General features: G+C 39.8%; 1 protein-coding gene across 7 annotated transcripts in view; it reads right to left on the bottom strand.

Annotated features, from left to right (window-relative positions):
- Window positions 1-26140, bottom strand: part of SH3D19 (SH3 domain containing 19) — a 116562-nt gene that overhangs the window by 22052 nt on the left and 68370 nt on the right. For 6 of the 7 annotated variants that reach the window (XM_068137298.1, XM_068137297.1, XM_068137295.1 and 3 more), the window contains 5 exons: window positions 22009-22049; window positions 14288-14330; window positions 12925-13072; window positions 12485-12686; window positions 10908-11891 (listed from right to left, as the gene is read on the bottom strand). In XM_068137298.1, coding sequence (XP_067993399.1) covers window positions 10908-11891; window positions 12485-12686; window positions 12925-13072; window positions 14288-14330; window positions 22009-22049 — 1418 coding nt within the window. Of the gene's footprint in view, window positions 1-10907; window positions 11892-12484; window positions 12687-12924; window positions 13073-14287; window positions 14331-15247; window positions 15289-22008; window positions 22050-26140 lie in introns of all 7 variants that reach the window. The other variant, XM_068137300.1, reaches the window with a different exon arrangement.

Below are 26140 nucleotides of genomic sequence, written 5' to 3'. Positions count from 1 at the left end.
CCTTCCCACCCTGCAAGCTGATGGTGAATGGAGGACAAGAATAGTGTACCTGCAGCCACCAGAACTGCTGAGAGTATGCACAGTGTCTTCTTGAAAGGTAGAGTCTTTATGATCACATGTCATGCTTGAGTCATGCCTGAGCTCTGCCCCTGCCTGTATTACTCATTGCTCCTGTCTTTCCAATGGACAGGCTGGTAGAGGAATGTTTTCTGTGCTTAATAAACATAAGCACTGGCCTCTTATGAATAGGCATGGGAACACACATGCATGCAGAAAGCAGCTGTAAAAATACTTGTATAGAAATAAAATCCAAATCCACTGGGTTCTTTCTCAAGTACACCTGCATGTCAGAGAGCAATAACTGGTATCTTTTTCTCTGACATTACCAAAACCTGCAGTGAAATGGCAATACTTAATCATATAGTAAACATGTAAAATAGAAATGGGAGAAGCACTCCAGACAATAAATTCTCCATGACACATATTCATAACCTCAACAACCAAGTATGGTCTCCTCTGGTAGGCTTTATAGATGTATAGCTCAATGAGATGTTATTTATGGAGTGTCAGAGTCTCAGAGAAGAAGTATGCTGGGTGTATCTTTAAATTCCTCAGGACTTTTTATTAAAAAAAACCCTTTCCCAAAACTACCACCACATGGACCTTCTAACAAAATTTTATCTGTAACACTCATAAAAAAACAGTTAAAAAATTATGTATTATTAGGTCATGCTTTCTTACAGATAATTTTGGACAGTGTAACACAATGCAGTTAACCAGGACACTAGAAATCTGTGTCTGGGAATGCACACAAGAAACATCCAGAAATGCACTATTAATTTATGAAGCACTTCATTTAAATCTTTTTAGCATTTTCATTACAAAAACTTGGGCATTTTTAGAGGGAGGGGAAGAGGACCAAGTACATCGAGCTCTGTTTGCTGGGGTGTTTTTAATAAAAAACAGGCCCAAAGTCATTTCAGAAAAAGAAAACCCTGGGTAAGAACAAGCTGCTGAATTAGATAATGAACTGCTCTCCCACAGGCACACAACTTGTTTGCCACAGTTCCCCCAGCCTCTGCTGCTGCTCCTCCTTGCTGGGTGATTCTGCATGCAGCCAGCCCCTCTGCCAGCATCCCTGGTTCTCCTCTGCTCCTGTTGCCAGCGTACAGCTGCTGCAGCAGCGGCAACGTGCTGCAGGGTCTGTGCACACTCATCCCTGCTGAGATGTCCATCTCCTGCTATCCTCTTGCTTAAGACTCTTCATTGCTTCAGGTAGAAGGGATCATGACAGATCAATGATATGTCTACAGCTAAAGATATAAGCATTTGGGCAGTACAAGAAACAAAAATCTCATTCTTAGGTCAAGCCTGCAGTCACGTTTTTCAATTCATTCTTTCATACCTATGTCTGTTAGCTACAATGCTAGCACTTGAACTGCATTTAAAAAAAGATTTATCTAGTCTTACAGTCTGAACACCGGCATAAGAGTTCATTACTGCAGATGAAAAAAATCAAAACTGAAAGTGGGCCTTACTCTTCAGTAATCTGGCAACTCTACAACAGATTTGAGGAATAACCCTGGCCAGGCAGCAGGACCTCAAAGCTGCACTGACCCACTGGGTGAGCAGAGGAAAGGTGAGCAGGGCTAAGTCATGAGCTCTTGACACACCCGGAACATAGGGAACACGGTGGCATGCAGAGCACATCTCCAGGTAAGTTTCTGCAGAGGTTAAGGAAGATTCTGCATTAACAATGAGGAAACAATTTTCCAAAGTCTCCATCTTATAAGAATATAGACAGCATGAGAACAAGTGGTAATGCTCCGAACACCCAAAATCATCACAGATCTATATTCTGGCGAATCTGCAGGAGATTTAAAATTGTACAAAATGACTGCTTGTCAATTGTTAATCATTGCTCTGCATAGAAGTGTTTTTCTTGACCATTCAACAGTCAGCAGAGGTCTCTAAATCAATAAATTTGAGAAGTAACGATGAAGTACAAGGAAAGTAATTTCTAGGGCTGACAAAACCACTCGGTGAACCTTAGTTTTCCACTCATTATCTAATGTTCAATTATACTGTTGTCACCTCATTATTAGTTTAAAACTCATTACCTTGCTTGTGTTATTCCATTCCCCCTGTTTTGAGTTTGCAGCAGAAATTGGCTGTGCTGCTTTGTGCAATGGGACTGACAACACATCAAATTTTTATGTTGTTTAACAACAATTGGGCATCATCCGAGCATATTTCAATAGAGGTGTGAAAACAGAATTGCTAATATACTCATTTAAAGCTTCTCAGCTCAAGGAAATGAATCTGCAAGGCATTTGCCACAACATATCAACAGACTTCAGTCAATAATTTTTTTTGTATCACACTTTACAGGGATGCTTAAAGCCTGTCTCTTCCATAATCTTGCTTCCTCCAGTTTTTGTTTCAAAGGCTTATATTACTGTGCTTGTTCGCAGGGAAGACAAATGAAAGCTGTGTGTTCACAGTACTGTGGTCCAGTTCTGGGCCCCTCAGTTTAGGAAGGATGTTGACTTGCTGGAACGAGTCCAGAGAAGGGCAACGAAGTTGGTGAGGGGTTTGGAACACAAGCCCTATGAGGAGAGGCTGAGGGAGCTGGGGTTGCTTAGCCTGGAGATTACTCTCTACAAATACCTGAAGGGAGGCTGTAGACAGGCAGGGGTTGGTCTCTTCTCCCAGGCAGCCAGTACCAGAACAAGAGGACACAGTCTCAGGCTGCACCAGGGGAGGTTTAGGTTGGATGTTAGGAAGAAGTTCTATACGGAAAGAGTGATTGCCCATTGGAATGGGCTGCCTTGGGAGGTGGTGGAGTGGCCGTCATTGGAGGTTTTCAGGAGGAGACTTGATGGGGTGCTTGGTGCCATGGGTTAGCTGTTTGGGTGGGTTGGATTGGTTGATGGGTTGGACGCGATGATCTTGAAGGTCTCTTCCAACCTGGTCTATTCTATTCTATTCTATTCTATTCTATTCTATTCTATTCTATTCTATTCTATTCTATTCTATTCTATTCTATTCTAAATACAGCACATACCATCTCTTTCTTGCATTAGTTTAGGAGAAACAGTTTTTCCCCCCTACTCTCATTTCCTTTCTTTTGTTTAAAACAATGTTTAGGAGGTTACAGATGGCTATCTTCCCAAAATGTTTAATGGTAGTCTTCAAATAAGTGGTAGTAAGATTGTAACAGATACCTTAGCAGCAGTAAGGGGAGTCTCCAAACAGAACACATTGGGAGGGCTAAAAAGCACACAGCAGTAATACCTGCTGTGAAGATGCTCAGTCCAGCAAAAAGTACTCTCAGTGCAAAAGTAGTACAAAAGTTGCTGATGCTGACATTACAACACTTGCCATTACAGAAGTATGCAACTGTGTGTACTTTCAATGCTTAATTAAAAAACTTCTACATCATCTGTTAAAGGCAAGGTTTGAACATTCTCTTCACACAGAACAGCACTCTTATTGGGATCTTCCAGGAATAGAGAATAGAGGCAAACCTCATCAACAAATGGCTTTATTAAAACCCAGCCCCATATAAAACTACTCTGGTGTTTGTGGAAGTATACTTAACCCGTACTTGGGGAAAGATTTTCAGCAACAGGCTCCTCTAGTAATACAGCTCAAAATTCAATGGAAACCTGACAGATAACATTCCAAAGAGGAATAGGGCTCATACTCAAGAAACACTGTGAAATGCTATATCCAAAAGTCTGATATTCCCTCAGACATTCTAAATCTTAACCTATTTAGAACTATAAATAGACACTTTAGACAGATATCCTACCTAAATTTCAGCATCAGTGATTTTCCTAATCTCAGTTTCCCCCAGCATTTTTATTCACTGAAATTAAGAGGTCTTGCAAATGACTGAAACATAACAATATGGACTACACCACCTTTCTCAAAATACACAATTTGCAGCTCTTTCAGCATGGGAAACTGGCATGATGTGGTCAAGATCATACCTCTTAGTACATTGGGAATTTGAAAGAAGCAAAATAAATTAGGGAAAATGGGATTCAGACTGTTTCAGGATGTAACCTGTGCATAACCTGAAAATAAGCTCAGGTGAAACTCAAGCTTCTCAGCATTCTTCGAGCACAAGGAGAGTAGACCACCAGGTCACTCAAATACAAGGAACAAACTCTTCAGTATGGCTTCATACTTCAAATTGGAGCAGAGACAGACATATTTCCTGTCATAACGTTCCAGGATTTCTTTCGCCCCAGTCAACAGTTTTTTCATGACCTGCCCAGTTATTCTGGTAGAGGCTATGAATGGACTGTGTGGTCCTGCTTCATTCAAAGATCAGGCCAAGAAGCATTACTTTAACCAATATGGCACATTCAGCCAAACAGGTACTTGAGTGGGCATAGAAGTTTGTTATATGTAAAAACCTTTACATATCCATGGCTTTTCCAATGTGGTTCTCAAAGCATTAATTTTCTTTCTGCGCCTCCTTGTGCTATTGTATCCAAAGCACACAATGCTGGAGCAAACACACAGTAATTTCAGGAAGTTTTATCTTGAGGATTATTTTTCCTCCCAGAAACCTCAAACTTCTCTCACATTTACAAGAGCTAGCTTTTTTTTTTTTTTTTTTTTAAAGTGTTTGCAGAGAGTTTAGGACAGGAAAAAAAATTATCCAGCAACAATTATTGCTACTCTGAGCAGCAAACTACTTGCTCCCTGTTCACTGCTGACATCTGACAGATTACCACAAAAAAGGAAGGTAACTCAAGGCCAGTTTTTGAGGAATGAGTCCAATCTAAAGAATGAATGATGGTTACAGGATGCATGTGGAGCTTGCAGAAGGAAGCTAGCCATCAACATGACAAAAGTGCACAGTCAAAGGACTATGTAGAGTTTGATACTCTCTGGAATGTACAGAAAAGTAAATTGCTGAGATATACAACAGAAGATCCAATCAAAATGTACTTGTTGCAAATTCAAGATGTCCTTAACTGAGCAATGAAATATCTCTTCCAGAGCATTAGAAAGTTGGAGAGTAAGTAAAACCTACCACTAGAATAGCACAATTTCTTGGGCTATTGTAACACTTAATGGCACACAAGTACTTAGGGCCAGAAAACTACAGTGCTTCATCACACACTGAGATAGATATAAATGGCCCCTTTCCAAGATTTCAGCACTTCTCTCTCAAGCTGCAGAAATGCCCATACTTTTACTATCTGTGTATATCTAAAAACACAATTGCTAGCCAGTCCATACTAGTAAGGTGATAGCAATTACTGTGCCTTTGACTCAATGACTGCTTACACCAGCTCGAGCTTTTATGAGTTTGGTATTCCTATATCTTTAAACTATTTTGCTAGTTGCAGGAATCTATTTTGCTAGGATAAATGAGAATGTGAGAGCCTTCAGGAGGTCTCTAATTCAACCTCCTTCCAGAACAGGTCAGCCATGACATTGTGTTCTTAGAAGTTAGTTGCATAGCCTGGTTTGACTTCAAAAATTGGATACTGAGGGTATTTGGACATACAATGAGTTTAAAAACCCCCAAACCTCCAATTACCCTGAAGAGGAAGAAACAGCCTTGTCCATTCTTGCCAGGTGAATGAACGCTCATTCGTTGGCAAGAGATTCAGGACAGAGCACAGACCTGTACCTCTACTACTCCACCCAACAGTAGCATGTCTTCAAGTAAATCTGGTTTTGTCAGGAGCTTAAGATAAACAGCAGATTCAAATGGATAAGGTTGCTGACTCTTTTCTGAGGGTGATCCTTTTGGCAGAATGTAGAAAAAAGGAGACGGGTAACTGAAATGACCACCACAAGAGCCATAGCAGAATCCTAAAAAACCTGCTGCATTATTTTAACATATGTCTTGGACTAATCTATCACTTAGATATATTTTGCTTCCCTTTTTTCTTTTCCTTCCTGAGGAAGCAATTAAAACCAAGCAGCTGGGCAATATCCCCACAGCAGACATATTTGGAGTTAAGAAGCAGTTTTTGTGAACTGACAAAAGTATCACACAAATTCCAATGTCAACACCACGGGAAGGAATAATGCATATAAATGGATAGCAGTACTGGTTTGGTTGGCTTGTTGTTTGTTCTTGGTTGTTGTTTTCTTTTCATAATGTGATGGGAGTAGGTAGGTAGATAGATGGACAGACGGGCGGATAGACATCTAAAATAATTAAGAAATGCAGTAGTCATATTACTGTTATGATTTAAATACACTAATATGATGAAGATATCAAGAGAGAGAGCTGTCTCCAGCTGGTAAGGCAAGGCTCTCTCTGAATTGCTTTTCAAAGCATTTGGTTTAAATCAAGATCTGGTGTATCAGACAGAGAGCAATCAGTGAATTATAGGCTGTTTTAGAGAGGGAAAATGAGAGAGAGGAATAACTCTCCACAAGCAAAAAGGAATTAAAGTGTGTGCTTTAAACGCACTATAACCTTATCTTCTTTGTCCAAAATATGCACTCTCTGAACATTTAGCAAGCAGGCACACTTTAAAACATGCTTTAACACAGACACTAATACAAAACTGTGATGGATCTTCTGAGTCCATGGAATTTACACTCAGTTCAACTTGCACTAGAATTCCTTTCCACGCCTTTGTAAAAATGGGTTAGTGAGAAGAGTCCAGCTGACAGATTACCAAAACTTTTAACCTTCAAGAACTGCACAAATACCTGTCAGAAGCTGTAAGAGAAATGCAAAAAATATCCAAGGTGAGCCAAAATATCACAACTGTCATCAAAGCATCAACACTTCAGGATTTAGAGTCCCAAAGAGATGCCTTTGCATTCTAAATGACTGACTTGAACAGGAGTAATTTCATCAGGATACAAATTACTCTGAACATTATCTCTAACCTTTGAGTCCAAAATTATGGCACTTAAAACTGGCATCAGCGTTGGCTGCTCAAGAAAGGTGCAGTTCTACAGATCTGTCATTCCTGACTTCTCCTTCCTGGCACTTCTCTTGGGCCAGCATCAGACATGGGTTGGATGCAAGGTTCTGCCACAGCCTTCCTCTGAATCTCAGAGCTGTTGAACTTCCAAAGCTCCTACAGACTTCAACTGGCCAACTGGATCATTAATGTTTGGATAAGGCCAAGTTCACTCTACTAACAGCTGTGCTGTTGGAGATGCTGTCAAACACTGATGAGACCTATGGGATTGCCTAAGGTAGACTTGAAAGAGTATCATCCAGACACCTTTGGTAGTTAAACTGCCAGTTAAATACTGACAGTCAAACTGGTGGAACTATAAAGTGGTTTGCTGCCAACACTGCTGATCTTAGCACACAGATAATATTAAAATATCTTTCCTTCTGTGGAGAGGGCAGACTTCTGTTACAGAATCACGGAATTGTCAGGGTTGGAAGGGACCTCATCAAGTTCCAACGACCCTGCCAAGGGCAGGGACACTTTCTACTAGATTGGGTTGCCCAGAGCCACATCCATCCTGGCCTTAAAAACAGTTAGAGGAAGCTGATGTCTTATGTCAGTCAAATAAATTGCTGTGAAGACTCTGTATTTGTTTTGCCTGTTTCACCTTTTCATTCATATGATCACCTCAACCTCTGTGCCCTCCCCATCACCAGAAAGTGAAGGATGCTTCACCATCTTACTTTTGCCTCAGGTGTAAGCCCTAGCAGCAGCCATTGATCTCTCCATCTCTACATACATCTATCCAGCTGAGTGCCAGATGTGTTTGTGCTGTGTCACAAAAAAAAAAGTAAGTATTCTGAATGGTGTAACACTGCTCTTTGACAATCAAGCTAGTGGCACTTAGTTTCAAACACCACTGCATAAAAGCCTTCTTCCTTTCCTAGGGTTGACATAACAAGCAGCAGTGTGCTGTCATTTTGGTAAGTAATGACAATGACAAATAGGCAAGAAATTCAAAGGTCTGGAGAACTGGCAACAAGAGCTTCCCTTCCTGATTTTACAAAACATTTTTCCTGTGGATTGATCTTGCAAATCCTAAGCTGCTCCTATGGGAACTTGAGAAATAGCTAGAGTTAGTGCTCCACCTTGCCTCATTTTTCAGAAAGCCAGTGCTCTTCTTGTGGATGCTTTCTCAGGACATAGCACAGCATTAATAATCGTAAGTACAGGATACAATCTTGAGCCTACAAATGTCTGCAAAACACTGGCATGAATCCTAATTATACAATGTAATAAAGTGATAATGCTGTCAGGAGTTTTTCTTTTTAGTATGAAAGAAAGAGTTGCAGCAAAGATGCCATTTTATTGAATCAATAAAATCACAGGTAACTTAATAAGTCAGGAAACTATTATCTGAATAATTCTTCTGTTAGCCATGAGAATGGAAAGTATTTTCTTCTTAATTAAATCCAAAATAAAGCCTAGGACACCAACCAGAAAGTTGAAGACTGATATTCATACTCTTTCATGATGAAAGCTGTATGGGTTTGTTTCAGGCCACTTTTGTTTGAGATAACTCAACCTCTGATTTAAGAGTAGTATTAATGTTATTTATTTTCTCCAAGCTGGGAGAAAGGCTTTTTTTTTTTTAGTGTAGATAGCAAAACTCACTCTGCTCTTGTGAGATTCCACTTGGAGTACTGTGTCCAGTCCTGGTGCTCCCAGCATAAGAGGGACAATGAACTGCTGGAGAGGGTCAAGAAACAGCCCACAAAGATGATCAGAGGGCTGGAGCACCTCCCCTATGGGGACAGGCTGAGAGAGTTCAGGCTGTTCAGCCTGAAGAAAAGATGGCTCCTGGGAGACCTTATAGCAGCCTTCCAGTATGTGAAGGGGGCCTACAAGAAAGCAGGGAAGAGACTTCTTACAAGGGCTTGTTGTGATAAGACAAGAGGAAACAGCCTTAACTTGAGGAGACTGGAGACACTGGAACAATTTGCCCAGGGAGGTTGTGAATGCCGCCTCCCTAGACATGTTCAAGGCCAGGTTGGATGAGGCCTAGAGCAACCTGGTCTAGTGGAAGGTGTCTTTGCCTGTGGCAGGGAGGTGGGAACTAGATGATCTTTGAGGTCCATTGTAACCTAAATTATTCTATGAAACCATCATTTTTGGTTTTATGTACTTCAAGTATGTAAGTATTCTCTTTTGCGTACGACTTAGAGCAGTTACATTTCCCCTCTGTGTGTTGTACCTATTCATTAAAACCAAATTACTGAAACAACAAGTTTTACCCTAAATGCACAGAAAACCAGTTATCCTTGTGCTTCTTTCTTTTAAAACCATCACAGTGGCTGTCCCACAACTCCAGTCTCCAGACACGATGATCATGACTTTGCTCCCAGCTAGACACTGTCAGCCATGCACTTCCTTGACATAAGAACAAAATGCCTCTCCAGTCACCCTATACACCTGCTTTCTTCCAGGCTTGGTACAGCTTCTGCAGTGTTCCTGAAATCAGTCAGTCAAGAGAAAATGGGCTTGTATCCATGTTGACCTAATCACCTCTCCTGCAGGATCTGCTGTTGCCTTATTTCACTGCTTTCATAAGCCCCACCCTGAGATCTGTAGGTTCAAGCATACCAGTCTTAACAGTTTATGGCTTTAAGGGAGTTTCTGCATCTGCCTTGGGTTTTTATGCCAGTACAGAGGAGAAACAACAACAAATCAGAACTTCATCTAACGATGTGAAGAAACTGAAGCAATCACATTTGTTAACAATCATGAACAGTGATCTACTGTGACAACTACACGGTAACTATGCTTCTCTTTTCAGAAAGATGGGATGTTTCATGCTAAATGAGGTTAAAAAAAAAAAGATTAAAAATCATAGTTAGTGCTTTAAACAAGCATTTTGTATGACACCACATCTGCTTTAAAGCAGGACTCTCCCTAGACTGTAATGCAGCTGGTAAGTTAAATCAGGACATACGTGAATTCTAAGCGGGAAAATCCTATAGCTCAACACTCATCTATGTCTTTAAAGAAAACAGCATTAAAAAAGATGAGCACAAGTGCTTAATGGAATCAAACAAGGTTTATGAAAGGTGTGTAGCTGTAGTAATTAATTTGTCAATATTAAATAATTAGCTTATTTGGAAAAAAAATTGAAGTTGTATAACAAGCACATTGGTGCATGACAAGACAAGACAAAGATAGGAAAGATAAAGTAAGTAAGCACTGGTGAGATGGCCACAGTACCCCAGTATGTCTGATCACAAGTTTCCCTAAATGCAGCAAACATTGATGCTCCAGATGACAGAATCATAGAACAGTTAAGGTTGAACATTGCCAAGTCTACCACTAAACTATGTCTTTAAGCATGACATCCCCATGGGGTTTTCTGGACACTATCCAGGCATTTCTCTGGATAGCCCGTTCCAATGCTTAACCACTCTTTCAGTTAAGAAATTTCTCCTAATATCCATTCTAAAGCTTCCCTGTCACAGCTTGAGGCCATTTCCTCTAATCATTTGTTGCCTAGGAGAAGAGACTGACCCCCACCTTGACTCCTACCTCTCTACAACCTCCTTTCAGGTAGTCATAGAGATGGAGATAATGCCTCTCCCCTTACTAGGTCTCCACTACAGAAATTCAGGCACTTAAATAAATTAGCTAGAAAGAATGGCAAGAGATAAGTGCCCCAGGTTCCCCAGGGAGAACTGTGATACACACTGCAGGTGACATCTAGCGCATAACATCATCTTTTATCGTTATTTTAGTAATCACACAATACATCCATCAGACAAGTTCTGAGATTTATATAGCACTGAAACCTCCTGAGTCTCAAAATCCAAGTACTTTCATAGTGAACTTGACACAATAGAAACCCAAGAACATAATATGCACACATAAAGCCCCTCAAGACAGGTAGACATAACTCACACAGGATCACACACCTGCAAAGAGTAACCACAGCAACAGTTTAAAAGAATTTCTGCTTACCTGCTGCTGCTTCAGAACTGATGCTATCTTTAACTGCACAAGCTGGACTTAGGGGCAAAACATCATCATCAAAACTGATTAGATCTCCCTCCATATCAAGTTTATTTTGCGAAACTGGTACTGAAGAGTTGGCTGAGGATGACGATTCCCCAAGAGACTTGAAACCCTTTTCCTGGGCAGATACAGAAGCTCGTGGGGGAGCAGCAATTGGTTTTAGTGAGGCCAAAGAAAGGACAGGATTTTCTGTGTAACATGACTTTTTGGGAACAAGAGGCCTTGGAGTGGGAACAGGAAATTTCTTTTGTCCGTCGCTGTTCTCTGCGACTGATCCACTCCTTGCATCAAGAAAATCAGTACTGTTACTTTCAGCAAGGCCAGGTTTTGGCTTCTTTGGCAGTTCAGGTTTGGTTACAACACTGCTCCCGGCTACTTCAGGTTGAGGCTGCAATTCCTTGGAAGGCAATGATTTGCTTTCTGTCCATGCATCCCAGTCTCCTGAAATTCTGCATACATCTGGCTTTGGAGCAACCTCTGGTTTCTTTGCAGTAACAGGTCTTGGAGGGAACAAACGAGGGACAATTTCTGGCTTTTTTGATAATCCTGAGGTATCATTAGTTCCTTGGGATTCAAAAACTTTGATCCTTGAAACAACACTATTTTGGCTCTTTTCTATACTCATGCTGTCCATTGCCAATTGATTGTCTGGTAAGCTATCGTCTAAGAGAGGCGACTGCTGAACTGAAGGTTGCTGCCTTTTTGTTGTAGGCTCTTCTACATTGTCTGTCTTACTTTCAATACTTTTGACCACAGGTCTGAGATTGCTTCTTGATCTTGGCTTTGGCACAGGACGTATCACAGCGTTGGGATTTTCTTCACACCTCTGACCTTCAGAAGTTTCAAAGACTATTAAGGGATTCTCATTTTCTGAAGGAGACCTATTCAGGAGAGATGCAGAGGGCCTAGGAGGCTTAAGAGGACTTCGCCCTATTAACAAAAAAGAAAAAGTTTCGGTAATCTATTCCAGAACAGGTTATTTGTGTTATTTGTTTTCATCCATCAGGATGGTAAACATGACAGTTCTCATTCCAAACTTACTGCTGCAAATAGGTCTTTAAAAAGATGAATGAAAAAAATATATGAACTCTAGGAGGAAGCTGAAGATTGCTGAAATGAATGGTGTCTATACATTCTGAGTTCAAAACTACTTGTTAGCTTGCAGCATGAAGGGCATGCAAGTAACATTTAGACCAAAGAATAATACAGTAACTTCCCTAAGTGTGTCTGGTTTGCATGCTTTTCAGTCCAAACATGTAATACTACTGCTGTTCTGATCAGACACCTGAGCTAGTCTGACCTCAAAGCAACGGCCATTATGGCTGAATTGAGCAGAACTTTCAAGATTTAATTAGTCTGATGGTGAATGCAATGGCAGTCAGTCAGAACAGAGGACTGTTACAGAAATTTACAGCTGTAATCATTCAAAGAAATGTAACTGTTATTCATATTGAATGCCCCACAGGCCATCTTCAGGAGTCAGAGTAAGGTTTCCATTAATGAGAAATCCAAAACAACCTCACCTGGATAGCCTGCAGGTTCCCAGTGTGTAGGCACACTACTTTCTACATTACTTGCTGGCAAATGGCTGATGAGTTCCTGTGGAAAGTCAGTTTGTGTTGCAGAAGTAGTGGTATGTCTAGGAGCAGCAGCATTATTGTTATTTGTTGTATTGACTTGCACTTGGTTGATTTCTTTTATCACCTGCTCATACGATGGTGGAAGCTACAAAACAGAGATATAAATATCAATGTACATCCATATGTGATCCTTTAAGTAAAGAGGGGGGAAAAACCCCACCCATTAAAAAACACTAAAGGGACTTATGCAGAGGAAATTAACACTGTCATAGACCTTTATTCAGTGTGTGAAAGCCCAAGCAAGCAAAAACTCTGTTTCTCTTTAACTTAATGTGATTTTTACCTTTGCAAATCAAACACATCTCACATAAATTCATGCTCACCTCAGCTGGAATACGCTCATTTCTCCTCCAGTGAGCATGAGTCGAAGCAGAAGGGAATCCTAATCCATGAGGAGTGACAGGGCTTGCACCTGGAAACCAGGAGGATGGCCGGAGGGGTTCAGCAGCAACAATTGTAATTTCAGGGCGCCTGGAAATGAAGGCAAAGGGGAATAATCACCAAAACCTATACATAAAAGACCAAGATTTCCACAGCACGGGAGATCAAAACAGCTCAAGTCTTTTTTTTTTTACTAAAGATGTTTTTCCATGATTTCAGAGTAACTTATCTGACCTTTCTAACAAGCACTGAGGCTTCCATTCAAAGTACCTAATTAAATGCCTAAGCCAAAAAGTAGGTTTATTTGCTTCAGTGAAATAATTTACATGCTTAAAGTACTTAAACACAAGTGTAACTCAATTAGATGGAAGAAGTCTTAATCCTTATGGCATAATGAGAACTATTCATGTGTTTGCCCTCAGCCTGCTGCAATGTGAAAACAGTAGGATAGCTAAAACTGCTTCTAACTGGCTATCTAAAAGGTTGTCTATCGTCAGACCTCTAGGGAAAGCTCCCACTGTGCTAAAGCAGGGCAGAACGAGCCTCTTGAGGCCTTTGGGACAGGGTCTGCTTTGCTTACAGCATCTAGTACAACAGGGGTTTTGGTGTCAGTCAAGGACCCATAGGCACCAGCCCTGTTTTATTACTGTAACAACTGCTTTAGAGCATAAGCTGCAGTGATGGCCCTCAGTCCCAGACCATGGCCCCCAGAAAACCACTGTTCAGTCCAGAGATGTCACAAGATACAATTCAAGAAGTGAGTTTTCTGAGCAGATGAAGCATCTGCTGCAGAAGCCTCTGTCTGCTGACAGCAAAAGTGCTGCAGAAGCTTAACTTCTACAACTAAACTATTACAAAAAGAATTTTTAAAAGAGGGCTACAGTTCCTTCACACCTGAAATAATGTCAGACTCAGTTCACCATCTATCCAGGTTGGTGACCTCTTGTCTCAACATCTTTTGAAAAATGGAAAGAGGCCTGAAGTGTGTTTATTTTCATTGTGAAGTGATCCTGTAAATAGATGTCAGAAAAATAAAACTGTTCTTCAGAGGTTCAATGGTTGGTTGCATTTCTATTTTTTATTTTGAGGAGATAAACAAAAACCTCCTCAAATTCATAACTTACCCTGTGCTTAAGAGTCATATCATTTTTAGCTTATTTCAAGTCTAATTTATTCTTAAACAAACTAAGGACAGACAGAAGGGTCAAAAAACAAACTAGAGAAGGCCCCAAGAAGTAATATTGTGACAATCTAAGAAGTTTTACAGTAACACCCAATTGTAATATAGCAAAGAACATCTCATACCTTCTATCTCTTTGCTGTTCACTATGGCTAGAGGTCCGAGAAGCTATTTAAAGAAAAGAAACAACATTTTGAAGAGGTTACAATATCTCGTCACAGCAGTAAGATGAGGATAACAGCAGAGCCCTTACCAATCTGCTATCAGTGAAATGGAGAACAGACAGCACATGATTATAAATTCCAGATTTTAAGGGTGGCCAAGTTACTTAAAAAAAATTATTTGTATTAAATGGGAGAAGTTTTAAAAGGTGCAGTTTCACAATCTGTTCAAGTCACTTTATGCCCAAATTGCCACCAACAGAGGGGGTCCTGTCTCCTTTCTTTTTCCTCACCATATGTTCCTGCATCCTATGCTGACACTGCAGCTGAAACCTCCTTTTGTTTTTCTTTAGTTAAAACAATGCACTAATAAAGCAAAAGGCCATGTTAAACACGTCTGGCTTTGCTTTTCATGGCTGGTTTCTGAGATGCGTTATTTAATCTGTTTTTTAGTCTCTCTTTTAGTTTGTTTTAGAGAAGTGAAAGGAACCAAGGCACAAAATCTAAGAAGGTTTTTCACTCCCTTTATGTAAAATTTAAAAAATTAAATATTCCAGCTAGAGGTCACTCAAAATTTAAACACTTGTGGATTAAAAGTCAGCAACATTTTTTTTTCCAAGCCATGTGTTTGAAGTCACCTAAAATAAGGTAATTCTGACCTCTTCATTTTTCTGTTTTTGCCATATTTACATTCAAATAATTTTTTTCCAATGGCCACATTATATACTCATTTTGATTTCATTAGAGAGAAAAGGAAATTAACCAAGGGACACATTTTTGCATAACAAGCACAATTTAGGAACTAGTAGAGTGTTATTGTGCCAAAGGTGACAATCAAGCATTCCTCTGCCATCACAGAATCATTAGCTGAAATCAGCAAGGCATACTTGATTCCAGAGTCACACAGAGTTGTGTCAGACATACCTCTTCGACAGGGCATTTTTGATGTGCACTATTCATGAGTGCTAGAGGGAAAAAAGAAGGGGTTACAGAAGAGGAAGAGGAGGTGAAGGAGAACAAACCAAGTCTTCAGAGTGCCAGAAATCATGATCAAACAGGTTAGTCATGCAATAATAGCACATTTGCCAGTACTGTACGACTACAACTTTAATGTCTGTTCACAATACAGTGTCTTAAAAATAAAATAGAAGCAAATTTTATTTCTAGTCTCATGCTGACTTTAACAATGACTGTTTAGAAGTTTCCTTTTCAGTAAATGAGCCAAGAAGACTATAACTGAATACAGAAATGTCCACTGTGTGGCTCAACAAAGAGCCTTTGTAGGAAAAACGAGAATGAAGTTAACCACTTTGAATGTTTTCTTTAGGTTAAAATCATGGTTTATCTGGGTCTGCACTTTTTCTCTTCTAAAATTAGTGGGTTATAAATATCTCATTCACCATCCTTCCACAAAATAATGAGGTGGTCAACAGAGCATGTAGCCAGTCCTAGCTCACCAAAGTACAGGGACGTGCACAGCTGATGAATGACCAGTTAAATCACCAACTTGCTCAAAGAAATATGCAGGTGTATTCTCTCACACCTTCTTAGCAGCTTGGTTTTTCTGACGGTTTGCTCTTCCAAATCCCCACGTGTTGAAAAAAACCTGTTGGAACCAGTACAGCTGGAAGCTGCTGCCTTTCTCGGAGCTCCCAGGTAAGCACACTGCCATCTTCTGAACAGGAGATCAGCTGCCTTTTTGGAAGCTTCTCAGTGTGCAGTACAGAGGAGCTGCAGAGCTGATACAGGTGCAAAGAATCTGAGATCCTTTAATATATACTCTCCTCTATCAAAGAGGTATGGGCAGGCAGGTTGATCCTAACAAGATCATCTCAGAGTTTTGGGCATGATTCTGCATCTCCTAAACCAGTTCTGTAAAAATTGTTTGGCTAAAATAAGTAAACAAAAATCTTCTACACTTCACCTTCACTTTATTCTTCAGGAATTTGAACACAGCATTGTTCTAATGCACACATTGAAGTAAAAAGCAAAAGCAAAACAAACCAAACAACAACAACCAAAATCACAAAACCCAAGAAACAAACTCACTCCAGCCAATTCCAAGATTACTTTTGCAAAAAGGATGGAAGGAAGAATTCATTTGGTACATGTATTCAGCATGCCTGTTTGTGATATAGTTGAATTACAATGATAAGAGCTTTTATTTCTAATGCTAAATAATGAGGGATGTCAAACTGAATTGGTAAGCCTGTCAAATTCTTTCATTCTTTCTTCATTTCTAGATAAATTCTACATGCTGTTTTCTCCTGTGAGATTTAAATGTACTTCCATTTATTAACATTATAGAAACAAAAAAGAAAAATCTGAAACTCTAAAAGATCTTTTTCCTTTCTTGACATAGGCCAAAAAATAATCTTTAGTGAGCTGTCTATGTAATCCCTGAAATTCTGAATTTCAAGCAAACTCACCTGAGAACAATGCATTTAAAACATTTATATAAAAATAACTTCACTAGTAGATAGATGTCTCTTCAAAAGAGCTAATATCCAAGCCATCATATACATGTGCTTATTCCGTTCAAAAAATGATACAAAAATAATGTTTCAGGCATTTATGGAATCAAACTACTTGTACACAAAGATGTAATATAAGCATTTCTTGTTTAAGGACCTTGACAAAGCTCTTCTCTCCTTCCATCAGTCACTCTCTTTGTTGTCATGGTTTTGTTACAACCACACTTTTAGAACATCTTTTGTTTTGGAAGCTCTGAGATGCACTGTAGGAGCAGAGATGAAAACTACTGCATCTTTTGCCCTCACATATTTCTTGGGGTTCCAAAAATGCTAGGGAAAAGAAAATATAAATTTTCCAAATAATCCTTGCCTCAAGACTTGCAGAGCTTGTATTCCTTTACCATTTCAAACAAATTAATTTAAACTGGTAAGTGTATGACAGAAGACATGGATTGTTAAAACAGAGTGCACACCTGATTTAAAAACAAAAGAAAAAACCCTGTAGATATTTTTCCGTCCTTGTGGCCTTTTGACCCTGTAGGTGTATTCTTTGTTCTCTTTGCAGGTTCCCTTGAAAAAATATATTATTAATTTTCCCTCCACATTTCAGATTATGACAGCCTTAACAATCAAAAAACCTTTCTCCAAGGTTTTTGTCAATGGAAATGACAGTTTACATATTGACAACCAAGGACAGCTGGCTCCTCAACCACACTAAGAAACACGCAGGGTGGGAATCAATGACATTTTCAGAAACATATGCTTAGTGCTATGTAAGTAAAAGGTAACCATAGAAGTTAAAGGAGGAGTGGAAGAGAAAAAGCTCAGCACATAAAACCTCCACCCTATTAAGTCAAACCTATTACTACATGCCTTTGTACATAGCCCTTCCCCAGCTTTCAGGTACCTCCCCCCCGTATTCCTCACATGCTTGAAGGCTGCTATAAGGTCTCCCCACAGCCTTCTCTTCTCCAGGCTGAACAATCCCAGCTCTCTCAGCCCATCTTCATAGGAGAGGTGCCCTAGCCTTCTGATTATTATTTATGGCCCTACTCTGGACCTGCTCCATCACGTCCATGTCTTATTCTGAGGGCCACAGAGCAGATCAGTGACTTATAGATTCACTTTTTGCATGCGCTATTCAGTGAGCTTTAGACAACTATTTTTGAATGTGCAATGGTAAAGGATACCCAGTGTGCTGCATACCTCTGTTTGGAATGGCTTTCCTCTACTGTTTCTTCTCTGTATCTACTTTTCAAGTGCACTGAGTAAGTAATTTGTATTTGAAACACATACAGGGGGCATTTTCAACTATGAGATCAAGATGTCTGTGTAAGTACAATCACCATCATACCACAAACTCATAAACTGCAATGCTACAGACAAGCTGGTAGCAAGATAAGTCCTTTGTGTCTTTGGAAGAGAGCTGGGCTAGAATTTACAGACTTTCAGAAAATCTTTTAAGGCACTACAGAAGCAGCTATGAAGCCCATTCAAGGATCTGCTCAGAGATACCATTGCAGAGATACCATCCTGCTGTGAGGATTGAGCACTACCACAATATAGACACTGCATAAAAATGTTCATATGTTTCCATTACCAAATCTGTATGAAATTCTGAACAGTTTTGTCATCGCAGTGTTTTAAAAGCAAGTTTCATTTTTTATTCTGCTAAAGATTGGAACCATAGCCTCAAATAGCCCAAGCCTTGTGGGAAATCAAGATCCAAATTTTTCTGATGATTTTAATGTACTGTCCCCTCCAGCAGCTGTAAGTAAACACAATCCTACCAATTGACTGGTTCAGTTAATTCATATTAACCATTATGAATGGGTTTTAAAGTAATAATATTACTTTATACAACTGGGACCTATGACAATATTTAAAGACACATCATCTTTCAACGCTTTTCTAACACTGAGGTAGACATTTATGCCAACAATCCTACAAACTATGCAGACTATTAGATTGAGAAGTTATTCTTTTCCCTATATAGCTGCCTAGGAAGAAAGGTTATCATGATAGCATCTCAAGGAGAGCCTCAGGATTGAGAAAACACTCCCTCAGCTACAATGTGGTACACCAGAGGAGCTGACAGAATGGTCCCATGCAAGAGGCCATGCCTGAGGTCTTTGCAATACTACAAGCACTACATGACTGCTGAGATCCTTCCTCAGGGAACACTAAGAGGAATAGGTAATCCTCAAGTCTAAACACGGAAAACCCCTCCATTTTCAACCCAAGATCTGGTTAGACTATTTCTGTAGAAATACAGGTTCAAACTAGTTGGACATTTTAATGTATCTCAAGAGTTGAAGCTTTTCTCCTGAACCATTTCTTGGCACAAGGGGGAGGTCTTGCTCTTTTTCTTCTAGTTGTGTTTCCAGGTGCCTCAGGGAAGTTTTAGGTGGTTTGACATTAGAGCTGGGCAGATTTAATGCTTGAATATAGCTGGATGGTAATACCCAAATCCCCTGCCAAACATGGACTTTTGTTCTCTCTTGAATGAACATTAGCACTGATATCACCCCACAGTTTTCTGTACAGATTTTGTCCCATTTTGTCTCTCTAAAACTGTTCACCTTGGGCTTAGACCACCAGCAGCACAGGGGAAGGAACATGACATCCCCAACAGCAGTCTCTGTTTCCTGCCTCCACCTCCTTGGCTCCATTTCTTCTATATGCAATTTTAGGGAGGGAACTGATCAAAATAATCTAGAGGAATAACAAGGGTTCCTCTTCCCACCTCCAGTGAGGTCAAATACCTTTTTCACAGCTCCACAAGCTGCAGGGCTCCTTAGAGACTGACATTACTGCCAAAAAAAAAAAAACCAACCAAAATTAAAAATCTGCATAACTACACCCTTACATTAAGCCTCCAGTTTCACTCATATTTGACAATAATGATTTATTAAGGCACTTCAGTCCTTCCTACACCTTTCCTTGGGCTGCCTCTGCACCATTCTGTGTACTATGCCAGCCCAAATGTTTGTGCAGATGGGGAGAGAATGAGGTCATGGAATTGATCTGGTTGGGGAAAAAGTGGGAGCCAAAAGAACATAGGAAGCCCTCCAGCAAAACAAAACAAAACAAAAAACGAAAACCAAACAGAAACCACAGCCAAAACCAGCTTCAAAACTGCCAAGTGGGAAGCCTCTGATTCAGCATACAAGCTGTTACATATCCTTCATTCACCTACGTATTTGCTTAGGACAGAATGAGAATGGAACAAGCTTACAGGAACTTGAAGCATTTTAGAGCAGCAGCTTTGCCTCTGTAGCCTTGCTTTTTAATGCTATCCTATGCTGAAAGAATGGAAAAGCAAGTGAAAACGTCATTCCCCTGCAGCACTTGGCTTGCCTCTGTCTTTGAAATGTTGCTGCACTGGTGTCAATGGAAATAGTTTCACCGATTTCAGTGGGCACCAGATTTAGTGGTGTGTCCTGGCCTGAGACCATCATTAAAAATCCAGTGTAACTTGTGAAGAGGTGAGATTAAAAAATTACTCCTAAGCATCTCAAGTTCACATGCTTGCTTTCTTCAGGCATGCTGGGCTCCTTTTTCTGTATTCTGCTGAGCTCTCAATAAACTGAAACAAAATGACACTTGCTACCCAGAGACTTAGAGTGACTGAAAGGAAAATAAACCCTCTTTGGCCATGAGAAAGAGAGACTTAGCAGTACAAAGTCACATAAAGTGCTGTCCACAGGCTGGAAAGTTAAAATCCTGCACATGCCTATCAAGTTCCTTGAATATTAGAGATACATAGCCCACAGAAGCTGTGATGTAGAAATAGATTTCTAACTCTGTTTTAGAAATACACTTTTCCAGAGAGTACCATATGTTTTCCAGATTAATGGTGAGGGGAGTTAGGGATTATTTAAAGTCTACTTTTAGTCTGGGTCCATCCACAGGTATGGTTACTTGCACACAAAGAACAATGGTTTCACATACAATGTTTTGACATATGCATGGAGATATACTTATCCTCTGAATAATTCACATAGTATTTCATCATAGCTATTTACACATTAATATTATTAAGTATAATAGCATATGAAACAGGGCATCTTGACTTCATTTTGTCTTACTTCATTGTGCATCAAAGTACCACTTGCTACTTGTCAACTAAACCCTAACTAATTTCCCTTTCCCTTCAATTTTCTTTCCCTTTACTTTACAGGGGGGAGGGAGGAGGCTTTTTGGCCTTACCCTTCCAACCCTCGACACTACTATATATAAATATATATATAAACATATATATGTAAACATATATATCAATGGCTTAATATCTTTTAGATGGTTTCTCATTTAGAGGAGGTACTGAGGCTTAGGCAGTCTGAATCAATTTCTGACTCCACCACAAAGGCCCACTGTGATCTAGTGCTCCCTCTTTTCCAGTTTCCTATCCATTGCAGCAACACCACAAATAAAGCACTGCATTTTAACTACAGCATCATGCAGACTTTCTCTGAATAAAGCTTTCATGATCTCCTTTGACTGCCTCCAGCCTAATCCATACTAATGAGCCCCTGACTAATAGTTCCATGAGAAACAAATCAGTTGTACATGCACTAATTTATTTTCCCCCACAACAGAATCCTTAATGTTGTTTCATTAATGTGAAATTGAAATAGACTGAAAGGAAATAAAAATGAAAAGTGGGAGGAAGAAAAATGTACTTTGGAAGATGCAGCTAAAGAAATAATCTGCCTGGAAACAACATGAGCAGGGAAAGGTAAAGAGGAGTTAAATGATGAAATCTGGGCAGAGGAGTTTCGACTTTCATTCAAGGTATATAAATGATTTTTGTTTTCCAAAAATGAGCCTGGTGCATGAGTCTAATCCAGTCCCCAGTACAGTCAATAAGCAGTTGCTGCAGATTTCTACTAAAATAGAACAATCTTCTGTTTTGTCAAGCGAACAAAAAATTGGGCATGTGTAACTCAAGTGTTTCAGAGATGGATCACATCTGTGCACAAATGCATTACCGCATAAATAAGAAAAAGTTAGTAACTGGCAAGAAGAAACAGCTCATCAGCAAAGCTAAAAGATGGTCTCAGGTGAAGTAAAAAAGAAAAAGAAAATACAGCTCCACAGAAGCCTGCTAGCTACATTGTTTTCAATTATAGAGTTAAACAATTAGTGAAGACAAAGATGTTGCAATCTTACAATATTATGGTTCTTAAAAAATAAGAAAAGTAGACTTACATCTCTTGATTGCTGCTCTTATGGATGACAAGGGTCCTTGGCTTAATGAAGAAAAAATAAATTATTACAATGTGGTTAGTGTCTCAAAGAGGAAAAAAACAAAACTGAAGTAACATCATGCAAAAATTCCCCAAATGTTGTAAAGGTTTGCCAAGAGCATTTTGTCCCTAGGCTATTTTACAGAAATGTAACCAAAACTCCTTCAGTATACAACCATACCCAACCCCTTCTAATGAAAATCAGGTTACAGGCTTAGCTACGAGACTCTGCAAAGACAGAAAGCCAATTATCAAAAGTATTTTTCCTCTTGATTCCATGTGGAAGTTCTGAGACATTCTGTCTCATTTGAAGAGAAAACTTGGAGGAGAGCCCCCGTGGGTGTGTATATTCTCACATTGTAAGCATTTAATGACTTCACATTTTGGTAAATAAATAGACAGCCAAGTAAAAATCTACAACCCCTTTGCTAAATATTTTAAACAATTACTTAATAACTTCTCTTGCCTTTCAGATGGGATTACATTTCTCAGTTATAACTTGATGGGTGGGGTTAGACAGGAAGAAAATATGACCAATAAAAATTGTTGATAAGCAAGGACAGAAAAATGTTATATTTTTCCAACCCATTTATTTTCTGATGTCTCTTGTCTGAATGTATTATTTAAGAGATATAGCAGTCCAAACTGTTCTTGTAGGTAAAAATCAAAGCTATCTTGGGATTACAATTTTCAGAAACTGTTCCTAACTTGAAGAACATGGTATTAATAACCTGCCACTTGCACAAAGCTGTAGAAGAGATTAGAAAAAAACAACACACACTCTTTTGAAAAGGACTTTTTGTATTTTTTTTTTTCCTTAAAAACCAAACCACAAAAACCCCAGCCCACAACAAACAAACAAGCAAGCAAAACCAAAAAACCAACCAACCAACCATATAACAGATAAAGAATACTTGTAGGTGTGAAGCCTCTGAAAGTGCTCAACACTCTTTCTAGAGGCTGAAAATAAGCAGACTTTATCTGGCTGGTGAGAGGCCTCAAGCACAAGCCCCATGAGGAGAGGCTGAGGGAGCTGGGGTTTTTTAGCCTGGAGAAGAGGAAGCTCAGGAGAGACCTTATTGCTGTCTACAACTACCTGAAGGGAGGTTGTAGCCAGGATGGGGTTGGTCTCTTCTCCCAGGCAACCAGCACCAGAACAAGAGGACACAGTCTCAAGCTGCACCAGGGGAAGTTTAGGCTCAAGGTGAGCAGAAAGTTCTTCACTGAGAGAGTCATTATCCATTGGAATGAGCTGCCCAGGGAGGTGGTGGATTAACCATCCCTGAGGTGTTCAAGAGGGAATTGGATGTGGCACTTGCTGCCATGGTTTAGTCATGAGGTCTTGGGTGACAGGTTGGACTTGGTGATCTTTGAGGTCTCTTTCAACCTTGGTGATTCTGTAATACAGTGTCTTAATTACAACAGAAAGCTATACTAATCAAGTATTTTTTGAAACCTCCCAGCACAGCATTGGTGTAATAGCAGGAATGTTAGCACAACGAGGGCATTAGCCCTATAACACTGTTCTCACTCTGACCGCAGCAGGCATGCAGCAGAGCAACTCTGTTAGGGCTCAGTTTAGCACCACATGCACTTCTACTGCAATTACTGATGGCTGCAATTACTCCAGTAGGATGAAGAATGGGGGGGGGGGGGGGGGGGATTTGGAGGACAGAAGAAAAAGACAGTCAAAAAGGATGTGGCTGAAAAATGTACTCCCTCTCCAGTCATTCTTGCAAACTAATTAAAACTAAAAATGAACGTTGCTCTGACCAAACTGTTTCTGAAATAGTTTGGCTAGTCTAGGATAAACAATTCCTATTTGTCTGGTTTCAGAAAGAGTTCAAATGTGGCTTGGCCTCTATCCACACGGCTAGCAAAGCTGCATTGGAAAACATTTCTATCAGTTATATTTTACTGTGCATGCTCAGCAGAAAAGGATTCTAATTTTCCTTCAAATTGTTCCATGATAATACAGCCTTATCTTTAAGAAACAGTTTGAGTTTTATGTTTCTCACGTACTTCACATTCCTTTTCTTTAAATTCCTTGTAACACCAAGTATCTTTCCTTTGGATTTTCATTTTTGAAGCTTTATTATTCTGCTCTCATTGCTGTGAATATACCACAAACTTTAGGGCTTTATTTTAGTCTTATTTAGTATCAGATATGAAGGCAACTGAAGTCTAGCAACAGAAATCTGACATCTTCTAGAGTAGCAAAAACTTTTCATCTTAGATCTAAACTTTACTTAGTATTTACATCAGGAAATTAGGAAATCTATAAAGATTCAAGTATCTGTAAGAACTAAAAAGATTAAGTTATGTTCTTTCTTCTGCTGGCAAATACCCACTGAGACATTGCAATTTGCTCCAGAATCTGGTGAGCACTTCCAGAAACAAGCAGGTGTTTTGAGCTAGGAATCATAGGAGTCATTATGTTGGCAAAAGTTCAAGTTTTCTGTGCAACATGAAGACCAAAAGGGTACAGACAAACATTTAAAAATCAACCTGTAAAGAGCAAAGAAGCAAAACATTTCACTAAATCAACCTAGTGCAGTTGAAGTATGGATTTATCAAGAGCAAGGCAGTTCAAGCACGCAACTATCAATGTACTTTAGAACCCAGGTTCTGTTAGAAAATGTATGAGCTCACAGGCAAAACAAACTTGTTAGCACATAGTTTTTCTTTTCAACTTTCCATTAACAGATCACCTATCAACCCCCCTTTGGCAAAGGATGACATTTTCTCCCCCAGGGAAAGTTTGATTCACATTTAGCTTACAATTATCCAAGCCCTTTAAAAACATGGAAATGGGAGTGGTTGTAGAAATTACTAATAATTTTTTTCATGAAGCCATGTAAAGAACTGCTAATCACATAACTTTCTTATATTCTAAACCCCAGTAATTTAAATAAGATGCTGTTCTTGGGGCATTCTGCCCATACTTATGCTGAACTAACCCCTCCCTATCCCACAGGGAATTAGTTGTGGTCTGTTGTACTTCCATGCAAAGAGAAGTACTGATGTTATTAATATTCTCCTCTGCCCCATAATTAATGACACATTTTTTTCTCAAGCTATCCAAATAATTAACATAACCAAATAGAATCTAAGTTTTCTATTTGGTGAGCAGCAATTACTATACTGTGTGGAGTCCCTGACTATTTCCCACCCCCTCTTCCTCCTGTTCATGAGGCACAGCTATGAACCAGAGCACACGCAAACTCCCACAAATGCACATGCCAAGGAAAAACAAAGGGAAGAAGTTTAATCCATGTGGAACCTCTGATCCTAGTCCTAGTGTGATTCCCCCAGCAGTTACACCAGAACACTTGAGGGGACAAAGAGCTACCTGAACGTAACTAGCCCCTAGTGGGTAGGGGATAGCAGTTCCTGTGTGCCTTGCTGGAAGAAGACAATGCAGATAGGAGGAAGCCTCAGAGCATTAAAGACTCTATGGCACAAAATTAGCTCCAACACCACTCCTGTTTCCCTGCCTAACATGGAATAACTAAAGATGCAAACTGTTTCACCCGCTCCCCCAATTTAGCCTGCAGGAGTGGACAACCAGAGCAACTTCTCTGACATCTGTATATTTATCCTAGGCCTTGCTCTCTGTTAAAGCACAAATTTTGTTTCTATGGTTTTCAGCTAAGGCAGCAGCTTCACTGAGCTTTGCCTCTCAGTCCCTAGGAGGGACCTAACCCACCTCTGTTGGGCCCTCTGAGCATCCAAGCAAGCCCACTCAATAGATTCAGAGGGGATCTGTCTGCTGCTGTACCTCCTTATGCTGAAAGCAGTTGGGCACTTTAAGTTGGCAGTACTATGAAAAAGGTCCCACAGGTCACCATTTCTGAAAGATAAAGAACCTGGAGTGGTGTGTTTAAAGTTGTAAAACACCTACTCAGTTTGTCTGGCTGGCTTTATTCTGGGTTTCAAGGAGAGGTTTCCTAAACATAAACACTCAAGGAAAATGCTTTGAAAGCATATTTTAGGTCTGTGGTTTGGGGAAATCAAACTGTCACAAACTAGAACAGGCAAAGAGCTGCAAACTGGGTAGCGGAGTGAGTGCGCTGGCTGTGTATAAACCATGG

This window comes from Melanerpes formicivorus, unplaced genomic scaffold (assembly GCF_026170545.1).
Source record: "Melanerpes formicivorus ecotype bairdi unplaced genomic scaffold, bMelFor1.0.p_v2 SCAF_4, whole genome shotgun sequence".
In the NCBI taxonomy this organism is placed as follows: domain Eukaryota; kingdom Metazoa; phylum Chordata; class Aves; order Piciformes; family Picidae; genus Melanerpes; species Melanerpes formicivorus.
Note: the sequence above shows the minus strand (reverse complement) of the source record. Positions and strands in the feature narration are given on the sequence as shown.